This window comes from Anarhichas minor, unplaced genomic scaffold (genome assembly GCF_050575085.1).
Source record: "Anarhichas minor isolate MPS153535 unplaced genomic scaffold, ASM5057508v1 ptg000043l, whole genome shotgun sequence".
In the NCBI taxonomy this organism is placed as follows: Eukaryota; Metazoa; Chordata; class Actinopteri; order Perciformes; family Anarhichadidae; genus Anarhichas; species Anarhichas minor.
The window spans coordinates 8,461,516-8,473,548 of NW_027466489.1; the positions used below are offsets into that span (position 1 = coordinate 8,461,516).

The window sequence follows — 12,033 nt, forward strand, 5'->3', positions numbered from 1 at the left end:
ATGGTGGTTAGTATGATATGGTGTGTTTAATGCCCTCACAAGGTGGGCTCCCATTCGGACCGGATCACACAGGCGTTCGTCGTCGGTGCTGATTTGCAGCCAACTGTGACAAGTTCTTAAAAATCATCCACTTCTCAAAAAATAGGATATGAATTCAACATTGCACACACACACACACACACACACACACACACACACACACACACACACACACACACACACACACACACACACACACACACACACACACACACACACACACACACACACACACACACACACACACACACACACACACACACACACACACACACACACACACACACCTCAAAATGACAATACTTATCAATCAATATTGATTTTTTTCTTTTTTTCTTTTAAATCCAAAAAGGGCAGACAGGGCGGCAAGATTAAGGGAATCTGGGGTTCATAAGGATTCTCCTCTGAGCTCTCATTTCCTGTGCTTGTCCATTTTGTCTGCAGATTTGCTTCCACTGTCTGAGGATCCCTGGGTGTCGCTACCAGAGCTCAGGTACATCTTGTCCACTTGTTTGAGCGCCTCGTTCAGGTAGTTCTGAAGCGAGGTCATGGCGGCGCAGATGGCCGGAGAGCCAAAGCCATGAGTGATGAGGCTGAAGTGGGTCAGGCAGCCTTGGATTCCAGGCTCCATGATGGGGGCCGGCCGAGAGTTGCCCAGAGGTGAACGGTCCTGAGTAAGCAGGTCAGTGAACTCCTTGCAGATTTGCCTGTTGGTGGAAAACAAGAATAATTTAGGAAGAGGGAAAATACTCACGCTAACACATGTACTGTTTCAACATGAGACTGCAGGAAATTAAGTCTGCAAAATTCTCCAGTACTCAATGAATGTTATAGCACCAAAAAGGTTCTAGTTAAGGTATATCCTACTTTGCTTGAGGTGTATTTCCTTGCGAATGAAAGGCAACCGTACAGACAAGACACTCACTTGGCAGCTAGGAGCATGTTCTTGCGAGAGTTAACCTCGTTGCGCTCCACGTGCGGCCTGCCCAGGTATTCAGCAATTGCCTTTGCAGGGAACTCTGTCTCACACACGTATCCAAAGTCTCTTGCTAAATGAACAGCTTCACCTAAGAGAAGAAAAACAAACCTTGTAAGAGAAAAGGAAAAAATCGTCTCTAAACCAAAGACACGACCGAAGTTGACACTTGGCTCTTGGTCTCAAGCCAAGACTTTCTGTTTATGAAAGAATGAAGATTATTAATATTTACACAGGCATTATCACTGCATGTGCTCTGGCGCACTGGGCAAAGATCAAATGGTAAGCTGGCCCGGCTTCAGCAATTTATCAATTTAGAGCATTACAGGAGCAGCCCCGTTTTGGACCTGATACACACGAGCATCAAGGCACATGAAGTGAAGCAGTTGAACTACAGAATAATCAGCTGTGCTCAGTGCTCTAGCTCGGGGGAAGAAGAGCTAGTGAGATGAATATATTTCCGTCTTGAGGGTGGTTTGACTTGCATGGTCATAATGGGCTTATGTGGATAAATGCTAGCAGAGAGTGCCCACGGCGCCTACAGCTCCGCTTATTGATAGACACGCACATCACTTGAGGATGCGGGCAGCTATTCAGAAGCACAATCTTTAAGGTCAGCAGGCCCTCCTGGCGAGTCGAACACAAGATAACAAGGCTTAATTCAGCTTTGAAGGTCTCTAAATAACACGAGCCTCCAGTCATTCTCCTGCACAGAATCATCGGCCCATTTATAAGAATTAGGCGTGTTAGGGAGCGAGAGAGGAAAAAAAATATTCTACCTCAGCCCTGCGGCAGGTAGATGTGATTAAAGTGATAACGTTTTCATGGTGAAGCGTCACTGTCTGGCTATGACTGAGGTTTTAGTATTCACCGCATTGGCAAGGAAAGGTGAAGGTGTGGCGTTCATCTTTACGACCACATAACTCCCTGATGTTGAATAACTGAAGTTCTGTGGTGAGACAATGCATAGCGCACAGTGCCGTGTACTGTTAAATACTAAATAATACAATCATAACAGTGGTAGAGTTGGTGCTGAGCTGTTCTGCTGCACCATTAGTGTTCTGCAGACACTAAGCTGAGAATATCAAGGACAACCAGCTTGCCTTCAAAACAACTCTGATTTTGGACTAAACGGACAGAATTGCCATGGGAAGAAAGGGACAGCTGACGTGCAGCTGTGCTAATGAAACAAAGTTGCTCGAGAAATAAAATGTTGCATTGCTTGTATTGCCTTTATGTCAATGGAAAGTGTTGGGAGAATGGCTTGAGATACCGTGCAGTGCTTTAAAAAACACACATACTGCGTGAATGAGATCGACGTTCTCACTCGTAGAAGGCGACATTCCAGCCGCTGCAAACAGCAATTACGTGTGAGATGGTGCAATGCACTACTGAGTGACATGTCATACCTTCCACTAGTGAGGTAAGTAGTGTGACATTGGCTGCCTTCCTTCTTCCTGCAGGCAGGTTGAGCCCGATCTTATCCAACTTTTCTCTCAGAGAGCGACCTCCATTTTTTGACTTGGCTCTGCAGAAGAAGAACACAAAAATGCATGTTATATATTTAATATAAATGTTATTCTCTTCACACATAATATTTTGTTGATTGGCATCTGCTTCAGGGCATTAAATTAGGAGGAATAGATTTGTGTGATTATTGTGCTGTCAGCTAAGATCTAGAGATAGCAGAGCATACTGCAGACGCAACCCGTCAGAGGTCTTGCACTCACTCCTGCAGAAGTTCTCATTGTGCACTCGCGATAACAAATAAATCACACAAACAGGCTCTCCTGACCCACTCAAAAAGCATAGCAGAGAAATCACTCGCACATGCAGAAACACTTATACTCCCCACTTGCAATGGCCGATTCGGTTTTACGCATGGCTGGAGGGCAAGCTCTCCCTCTCCGTGGCGGGTGAGAGAGGGAGCATCTTTAGGGAAGCATGTGTGTACGAGTGCCCCCACCCCCCCTGCTAACGATCCCCCTCCTAGTGCTATATGACCTACTTAAAAATGTCTGATTGCGCGCGCGTGTGTGTGTGCATGTCAGCATTAACACAGGCACATGGGAAGTGGCAAACATGCACTCCAAGCACAAAATGCTCCGGTCAGGGGTGTTACATGCAGTAACATCACAGTCCCTCAACAGACTGCCACACTAGCATATGTGCCATAAGGTCAACTGCGGTGCCACAGATAAACCTACCCATGCTGCAACCCCTGACAAACACCCAAACGCACACACCCACAGTCTTAAGATTGGTACTAACTGTGTTGATGTAAACTATCCCCAGAGGACGCAGAAAACCAAAATTGCAGACCACACAAAGAATGTCACGAACCGTACACAAAAAAAGAAAGAAAATGATGAGCCAGAGCAACTGAGCCAAGCTGTGCTTTTAGAAAAGCTTTTCGCATGGGCTGCTGAGCTTTAGTCTACAGATCTCGAGGGCTGTTACCTCAGTTTGACGATTATTCCTATCCGAGGCAATCTGACAACCTTACCAAGCATGCAGGTAATAGAGATATTGATAAAAAAAACGAGGATATGAATTATGTTGGAATTAGATTTTCTTGTTTTTTGTGAAGCGGTGCTACTGTATTCATGTGTATATTGAAGACTTTAACAAAACAGCAACAGGGAAATATTATCAAATCCAACTTGCTGTCATGTTGAATGAGTCTGAGCTCTGACCTGCGTAAAACACCTCCCAGGAGCGATGCGTTGAGGCACTCAGGGGGTGACAGACGTCTCTGGACCTCGGCCACGGTAACCTTGTACTTGGAAGTGGAGCTCAGCAAGGAAAGGCGGCCCGGTACGGAGCAGAATACCTCTGTGGGGTTTGATACCATGCCCAGCAGGGACTCTTTCTGGAAAGGAAGACCCAGCACGTTGCCTTTGGGTAGAGTGACAGGCCCTGGAGGGTGAGGGGGGGGGAACAAAATATGGGTAAGCTGAAGAAGTGAAGAACAACAAATGAAAGGCAAAAAGATCCTGGTTGTGCAAAAGAATTTGTTTATATATGCACTTTTCCTGTGTATGTACATGAACTCATCTAATTATCCTAATCCTTTCTGTGCAACAGGGAATCTGTGTTTTCTTGTACGTAATCACAAGGAAGAGTGTGTATGCAGCTCTGCACGACTGACAAAACCAGCGTCTGCTGTAGGAAAGACTTTGGAAATATTGTGTGGTTTTCCAAACATTGTTTGCCTGATGGTTAAACATCTGAAATGCCCTCATGCCAAACACCATCCACAAACAGATGCACACATACAGCCCCTCATCTAAGCCACAGATATACCTCAGTCCTGTTTATTTATTGGTCTCAAAGGCTCTAGGTAGACAATGTGTGTGTGTTTTTTCTTGCTGGTTCTAAAAGTTTGAGGAGGTTTTTAACCCCCCCCACAAAAGCAGTGACAGTCATCGGACAAACAAAACAGTACAACTACAGAACATAGCTATCTCACCCGCCAGAATTCCCCCCTGATAATAAGTCCTCTGTAAGCGATCAAGGTTCCTGCCACCTCGTAGTCCTAATACTGAGACAAAAATCACAGAGTCACATCAGTGCTTTACGGCTCCGCCGGGGCACATGGCTGGGAGTGACATGCCATCGTTTACAAGTGGAAAACCTACATTGCCCATAGTGTGCCCTTGAGCATGGGAACATAATAACGAGCCATCACATATTTCCGTATAGCAAATGGAGAATACTTGGTTTATTGCGCTGTGCTAATGGCTTTCTGCTTGTAACTATGCGTCGTATGATTGCAACAATATTTGCTATAATGATTAAAAAAAAACAACAACACAATATTCACTGTACAATATCACATAAATGTCATCGTATTAACCGCACCGCTGTGATCTTTGTCAGGCATGATAATGAGAAACTAAAGCACGAGGTTCACATTTTGAAATGAAAGGTAAAACCGGTATTTATATGCTTACATTTTATATAATGATGTTGTACATTTTTGCAGAATCCATCTATCTATCTGCCTGTGTATGGTTTGAATAAATGTAGAAAGAAAGCTAAGCAGCAGAACAATGTTGCTCAAGCTGATCTCTGACTCAAAGTCTGTTTAATGAAGCCCTGGTGACAAAACAGCGGGAATAAGTTCTTCCTCAAAAGAGTTCATGTCCTGACAAATAACTAAACTGTCCTTCACATGCAAGCCTAATGCCACACCCCGCCAAAAAGCTGGTTCTGCAGAGCCAAACACTGCTTCAAGATCAACTCATAATTTCCTGTTAACGTGAACTGAAAAGAGCTGCAATTGCAAGCTTAGTCAGCCTAAAGGTGATCCAAAGCTTTCCTCTTCTCTCACAGTCAACACCGAGGGTTGTGAGATTGCTCAATTTTCATGTCTTGTCAGCTAGAGTCTGTCGTTTTTTGAAAGGGATCAGTTCTTTCCCACTGGGCATCCATTCAAGCACCTTCACCAACAGAATAGGCTAAGGATCACAGCCAGCTTAGATAAGTGCATCTCATGGCTGTGAGGATTATCAGTGTATGCAGTGCAAGTACAAATACAACACTCCTCTTTTGCTGTACTGAATGCCCTGACATGCCACTATATAGTAATTGTTATGACAATTCCAAGTATGTAGAGAGAGAGAAAAAAATACAATCCTTACAGTAAATTTCCAGCCCTTGCCAGTAATTACTGCATATTTATTTGGTTGAACAAAGACAAATGTTCCCCAGGCAGCATTTCCTTAAAAGGTGTTTGTTCTTTTTTTTCGTTTCAAATGAAGAGAACTGGGGGTAGTTGTGTTTTTGGACTAAAGATTAGATTAGTCAAAAACATGCAATAAACTCACCTTTTTTGATGACTGTCTGGTCTGCCATAATAACACTGTGGTCATCTACATGCTGATAAAAAATAAAAAGACACATAGCAAGTTGAATTTAATTTCTGTCAAAAATATTCAATGTCTATCTAAATGACTCTCTTTCAAAGAAAATAATGTAGTTATAACGAGAATGGCAGCTATATTAAGGTAATTAATTCATTATGGTATGGTAGTGGTGATCTTTGATTGTTTTTCTGACCTCTTATGTGATCAATATAATGTCCCTGTTTATTTATATACAATAACCTAAGTACTTTAGTTTTATTGTACGCTTGGATGGTATCCCAAAATGTATTATGGTGTTTGGCTATCTGTTTCAGCAAGTACAACTCAGCACATGCAGTGTGCATGCATGGGCACACACCTCAGCGACCTCCACACCTTATCGCCTCGGTGCAATTTCAAGTACTCGTCAATTACATCCACTCACTTGAACATCCTCCAGTCCGTGCCCCATGTCGTGCATCCCCATGCTGTCCCCAATAACCGACGACTCTATGCTGTGCACGTGTGGGGACAGCAGCTCAGGCCGGCGGAAGCCTTCCCTCCTCACCCCGGACGAGCCCTCCAGGCCCAGGATTTGACTCGCCAGTCCGCTCCTCCCGTGCGCACCGAGCCCCTCCTGGCCCTGCCGACCGGGCCATTGCTGCTGGTTCGACGACTGCGACTGGTGTAAGGAGTTGATGTTGAAAGGGTCCCCGAGGTGGGAGTAGGGGTCACTGGACTGCGGGTAGGAGATGGGCTGGTAGGGAGGCGGGAAGTACGGGGGCTGGAAGTCCGAACTGGCCGAGTGTGAGAGGGAGGAAGACGGGCTGTAGAGGTGCTGACTGACCGCTGGCAGGTGGGGCAGCCGGGGGTTCCCATTGCTGTTGCCGTCGTGCCTTTCCTGAGGGACGGAAGATACAGGTCAACTGATATAGCTGACAACAAAATGGCAGGTAGTGGTGACATTCATCCCTCAAGGGAATCAAGTGTGTGTTGACTATGACGGCATGATGTTTACTAAAGATAGCCTAATGGTTTAGAGACGAGCGTGAATATATGTAGACTTTGCATTTAAAATGAACGAATATTGTATTATTATTATTAGTATTATTATCATCATTATTAGCGTGTAGAAGGCTACTGTATTATTTGAATTGAATTGGTTATTGAATTATTGGATTGAAATATAACAATGTTCTCCCGTGTTAGTAAAGACCCAAATTATTGGTACTTTTGGAAAATATGTTTTCTTTTTATTATTATTATAATTATCATTATCAGTTGTATCACTGTTGTTGCTGTCATCGAAATAAGTATTGTTCATTTATTCAGAAAAATGTTTTTCTTTCACAGCTGGCGTCTCAGCTTTTTTTCAGAATTGATCGAGGATTTCCCTTTTATCTTCGCTTATCTTATCATTCACATTAGCATATGATTAAAAAATAAAAAAATAAAAAAAATAGTCACCCTCGTCGTTGAATGGCAAACTTTTGTTACATGGCAATCAAAAGGCACGTATCCCTCGTTTTGTAACTATCGAAACTCACCTCGCAGTCATCCTCGTACTTCACGTTGTCGGCTAATTTCCACAACATTCTGACAGAGAAAAAAGTCTCTCTGCTCCAAAAAAAAATCTGGAAACCAAAAAATAAATCTTGTCGTCTGCGAGTTAATCCAGGTATGAACAAATCAAAAGCTTCCTGGTGATCATGAACCACCTTGTTCTTCGGCTGCTGCGAAGAGGCGAAGTTGTGAGTGAAGGCTGAAGGGGCGAACTGACCGACCGACCGACTATCCAACCACAGACGTGAGTTCCCAACAGCCACTATGGGAGAAAATAATCGTTGTCGAGCGATATCTCCCCCCCCCCCCCCCCCCCCCCCCCCCCCCCCCCCCCCCCCCCCCTGTCCGGTCACTGTGTTCGGTAGTTCTGCTGTGGAAGTGGGCGAAAACGGTGCAACTAAGAAACTTGACTCCCTCTTATGGACAAAAAAAGCGCTGTTCAGTCTTATTGGTGCACACGTTAGCACTGAAGGCTACTATATCTGCACAGCCGCTCCGAGGGGGCGTCACCCCCGCGCGCTGATGTCAGTGAAAGAGGAAAATGAAAATATTGCTGATTGGCGGGACATCGGGCCAATCAGAATTCTGTCCGTCTGTGAAGCGTCAGACATGTAAACTCATTGACTTTACTAGAGGAAACTTTTCGTGGCTTTCAATCTCTCACCACCTACTCGTGTGTTTTACCGTGTTTGTTTTTATCTCCTCGTGCCCCACCAGTGACTTGAAGCCAGGCCTTTTAAACGTGTAGGAGGACACCTGTAGGCTCAGTTTAGGATTATATTCCTTTACAGACATTCTCATAGCCTGCTGAGTTGATGGGTAGCGAGGATATTCAGAATTACAGTTCTTAAAATATTCCTCCAATCATTAAAAAAAAGTATTTGCTGAGTAAAAAAAAAAAAAAGCTTTAATTAGGAGTGACATACATTTTGTGTCAGAACTAACACAACTCAGATTGAGTAGTGTTGCAGGGTTGGGTTGCTAGGTTACAGAGTACCTCATGGTGAGGTTATGACGCTCAGGGATGCCTCTCGGCCAATCACAGTGCTCGGTTCGAGATGTTCTGATGTTTTGACGGCGTTCTTAATTTAACAATAGAAGAAGAGAAACGGTATGTTCTGTATATTATAGTGTAAGAATAGGCTCCGTGTTTTCAGAGTTTCTAAGTAAACAAAACCTATTGACCATAGTACTGATGTTTAAATATGCAAATCATATACAAATAACTTCAATATTTGAAGTATTTTACATGTAAGGCCTACTAAACTGATCGTCATCCCTGTTTTAGAATTATTATTATCATTATTAATATTATTATTACTATTATTATTATTATTCGCAGTGGTGATATTCGCATATAATGTAATCAGTACAGTACAGTATAAAATAATAGCTTGTATACCACTTTACTTGACTAAATGCTATTATTATAATTTTTGTTGCAAATCAGCAGCAAAGTTAATGCAACTCTCTGATTTAAATGCATGAATTAAATGAATAATAGTCATTCAAATAAACCCATGACATTGTGATGTCGGTGTTTCACAGTGGTGGCTAAGTGCTTGTTTCAAACCGCAATAAGCCCGAGGGGTGTAGCAGCATCATTCTCTCAAAAAAAAATCTAAAGCTCAAAGGATCTCAACAAACAACTCTTTCTTCACTTCATTTACATTTTTGGTGGAGCTTTGCAATGTCTAAAACAAGGCTGCTTTGAAGCTCTGCATCAAAACCCAAAAGTGAGAACAAAATATGTTTATTTTCCTGTTTTTTAATTAATTTATTTATTTATAACGACCTAACTGTCCATTATTTTGTTATGTTTCAGTCCATTTTATTTTAGTTGCTAGACCTTCAAAAATCATTATAAAATATCTCCCTCCTCAACAAAAAATAGTGTGGGCAACTGTATAGGCAGTATTTTTGACTCATTCCATTCATTTGTTTTGTATCATTTGACAAGTTCTAAATGTCAGATTATAATTTGTGAGATTAATGGACAGACCTTTGTATTTTAGGGTAACAGCATGTGGCGTCCGTGCGCATTTAAACTGCGATGATCGGCTGTGCATGGGAACAACAGGACGTGGACTGCTGAGGATTATCTTTTTTGTTGTTGTTGCGTGTTGGTCCTTGGCTCGTTGTGATGCGAAGCAGAAGTGAAATGCGCGCTGATTAAATGTTATTTTACGTCGGTGGAGACGCAGAGCAGACCTAAAGGGAGTTAGTCACGCTTGGCCTGACGGTGATGTTTTGAACAAATCTGATGCTCAGCTTGTCATTTTAATAACAGTTGACTGCAGTGACTGCCGGCTCAGCTGATGTCAGGTGTAAAGATTAAATGGATCCATGCCGGGACACGTTGGAAATGTCACGCAAATCAATAAGTTCTGCTTAGCGATTTTTCAATTGGTTTGCTATATACACAGAGGCAATATGGTATAATACATCATGTTTTAAAGGCTGACTTATGATGTATCTATTCACAAATAAGGCAGTATGACATGCAGGTTCTATTCATATACTGTAAATTATCTACTTTATTTTATACGACCTATTAAGTGTATTAAAGTACGTTTGCATTACTCAGTGCTACTGACTAACTGCATTTGAATAATTTATGACATACATCTGTTCCTGTATATACTTTTATAATTCAATAAAATAAAATAAAAAATCTGCTGTGGTTATCTTGTTAAAATCATGAAAGAGAAATATGGCTAACTACATATATATATATATATATATATATATATATATATATATATATATATATATATATATTCAAAGCATCAAAAACAGCATCACTGCTTTTACGGCGCCGCGTCATTACAAACAGGTGATTCTGGAAAGTAGTAAAACAAATACAGGCTCAGCAACAAAAGACGATAAACGTGATGCAGGTTGGGTTAAACTCAGCTGTAAGAGAAAACAACTCACCCTCCAGTCTATCCTCTCCAGTACAGACATCTGCAAGGCTCAAGTCACAGCAATCCCACTGAGAAGCAGCGAATGAGTGAAACCATGAGAGGTTCACGTTGCCAACTTCACCTGACAGTCGTGCAGTGCGCATGCGCCTACCCATGTAGTACACCTGAGTGGGATAAATCAAAACAATCCATCTATAGTTCCTCGACGAAAACACGCATTTAAGATGTTTTATTAGAAAAACAACGTGTGTATTAACATTGATTAATGTGAGAAAGGGAGCGCGCAAATGTATTAAAGTCTTGTTTTTTTTAAATAAAGTAAGCACGACCTACCAGATTAGACCTATAGTCAAGATATTATTGTTAATCTAATAATCATCTGCTATTGTTGAGCAAAAAAGAAACAATGTCATAGAGGGTAAAGTGTAAGAAAAGGTGAAAATAAGACGTGGGGAAATGTCAAGATGAGGTAATTCCACCCCCAAAGCCACGTCGCCGCAGGCTGACCAAAAGAATCTGCTTTCAAAAGCCTCTGAAGCTTTTTAAGGCCTAAAATGGCTGTTGTTATCTGATCTCCCAAATACTTTAGCTTAAACTAATGAACAGATCAAAGTGTCTTCGCTATGTGCTTGAGAATGTATAGTTTACATATCTTGCTCTGAGAAAAGAATCTTACCTTTCTGATCTGCAGCCCGGACACCTGCCATAAAATAAAGTCTCATCAAACAATACAGTGTCAAGTATTAAGGAAATATAATGAAAGAGACCATGCGTGCATTAGGCCTATATTCAGATTCTCTTAAAAAACACATATTTTAATTCCTATTTCCAATATCTATGGATGTATTAATTGCAAAAGGCCAGCTGTACGATTTTTAGTTTCTTGAGCAAAACACAATCAGAAAACCCAACTGCAAATAACGATGGGGCTATGATTTCCAACTTAATTTGAATTCAAAATATTTATGATATCTTAATGAATTCAAATTTGCTATGAATGTTAAATAAATGTTACTGCAATTCATTACAAATCTGCATTCATCCCGGCAAGTGCAAACATTCAGAACAAATCTATGCGTCCAACTCTTTTTTTTTTTATGCCGATCACATTCTCTCCTGCAGGGTTTGGTAAATGTATCATCGTCACAAACATCCATTCACATCAGAAAATATATCTTGGTGCTCCCAAAATTATGGGGCCATAAAAAGCCGAGTATGTGCTTTGAATAAAATGCTACTTAAATATATAAAACAAACGACAGGGCTGTTAGAAAATACAGCTGTCTCTGCTCTTGCGCAAAGACAGCGACTTTCTTTGGTAACTGACAATAGGTCAATTTAAAAAAAGAAAAAAAACTTACATGAGCTTATGTGGTTCTTATTATTGATGCATTATTTTCCAGTAAACAACCTATTCAATGATCTAATGTGTGCAGAAAAATATAAATCAACACAACTATAAAAACATGGCATCCACTGCTGCTGGATGAAGACAAGAGGACGCAGTGTTTATTTAAATTTTTAGCCACAGTGATTGGAATATTTATGGTGTAACTTACATTTAATGAAAAGCAGGCAGACTCCCCTTTGTATGTTCTTTTTTCTTTTTTTACCCTGCGACCGCAGTTCATGTCTGTAAAATCACAGGGTGCGATAAACACTCTGCTGCCGCCTTGTG

At 41.6% G+C, this 12,033-nt stretch overlaps 1 protein-coding gene across 2 annotated transcripts; it reads right to left on the reverse strand.

Annotated features, from left to right (window-relative positions):
* Positions 1-382: 382 nt before the first annotated feature.
* On the reverse strand, positions 383-10,395 carry tfap2c (transcription factor AP-2 gamma (activating enhancer binding protein 2 gamma)). 2 transcript variants are annotated; one of them, XM_076110746.1, is made up of 7 exons: positions 10,366-10,395; positions 6,311-6,766; positions 5,848-5,899; positions 3,712-3,934; positions 2,425-2,543; positions 965-1,106; positions 383-746 (listed from the first exon to the last, which is right to left on the reverse strand). In XM_076110746.1, the coding sequence occupies exons 1-7, from the start codon at positions 10,393-10,395 to the stop codon at positions 452-454; spliced, it is 1,317 nt and encodes a 438-aa protein (XP_075966861.1). In that variant the 3' UTR covers positions 383-451. The 2 variants fall into 2 exon arrangements, with proteins under 2 accessions (XP_075966861.1, XP_075966860.1); XM_076110745.1 differs by lacking the exon at positions 10,366-10,395 and adding an exon at positions 7,413-7,606.
* Between the last annotated feature and the right edge of the window lie 1,638 nt (positions 10,396-12,033).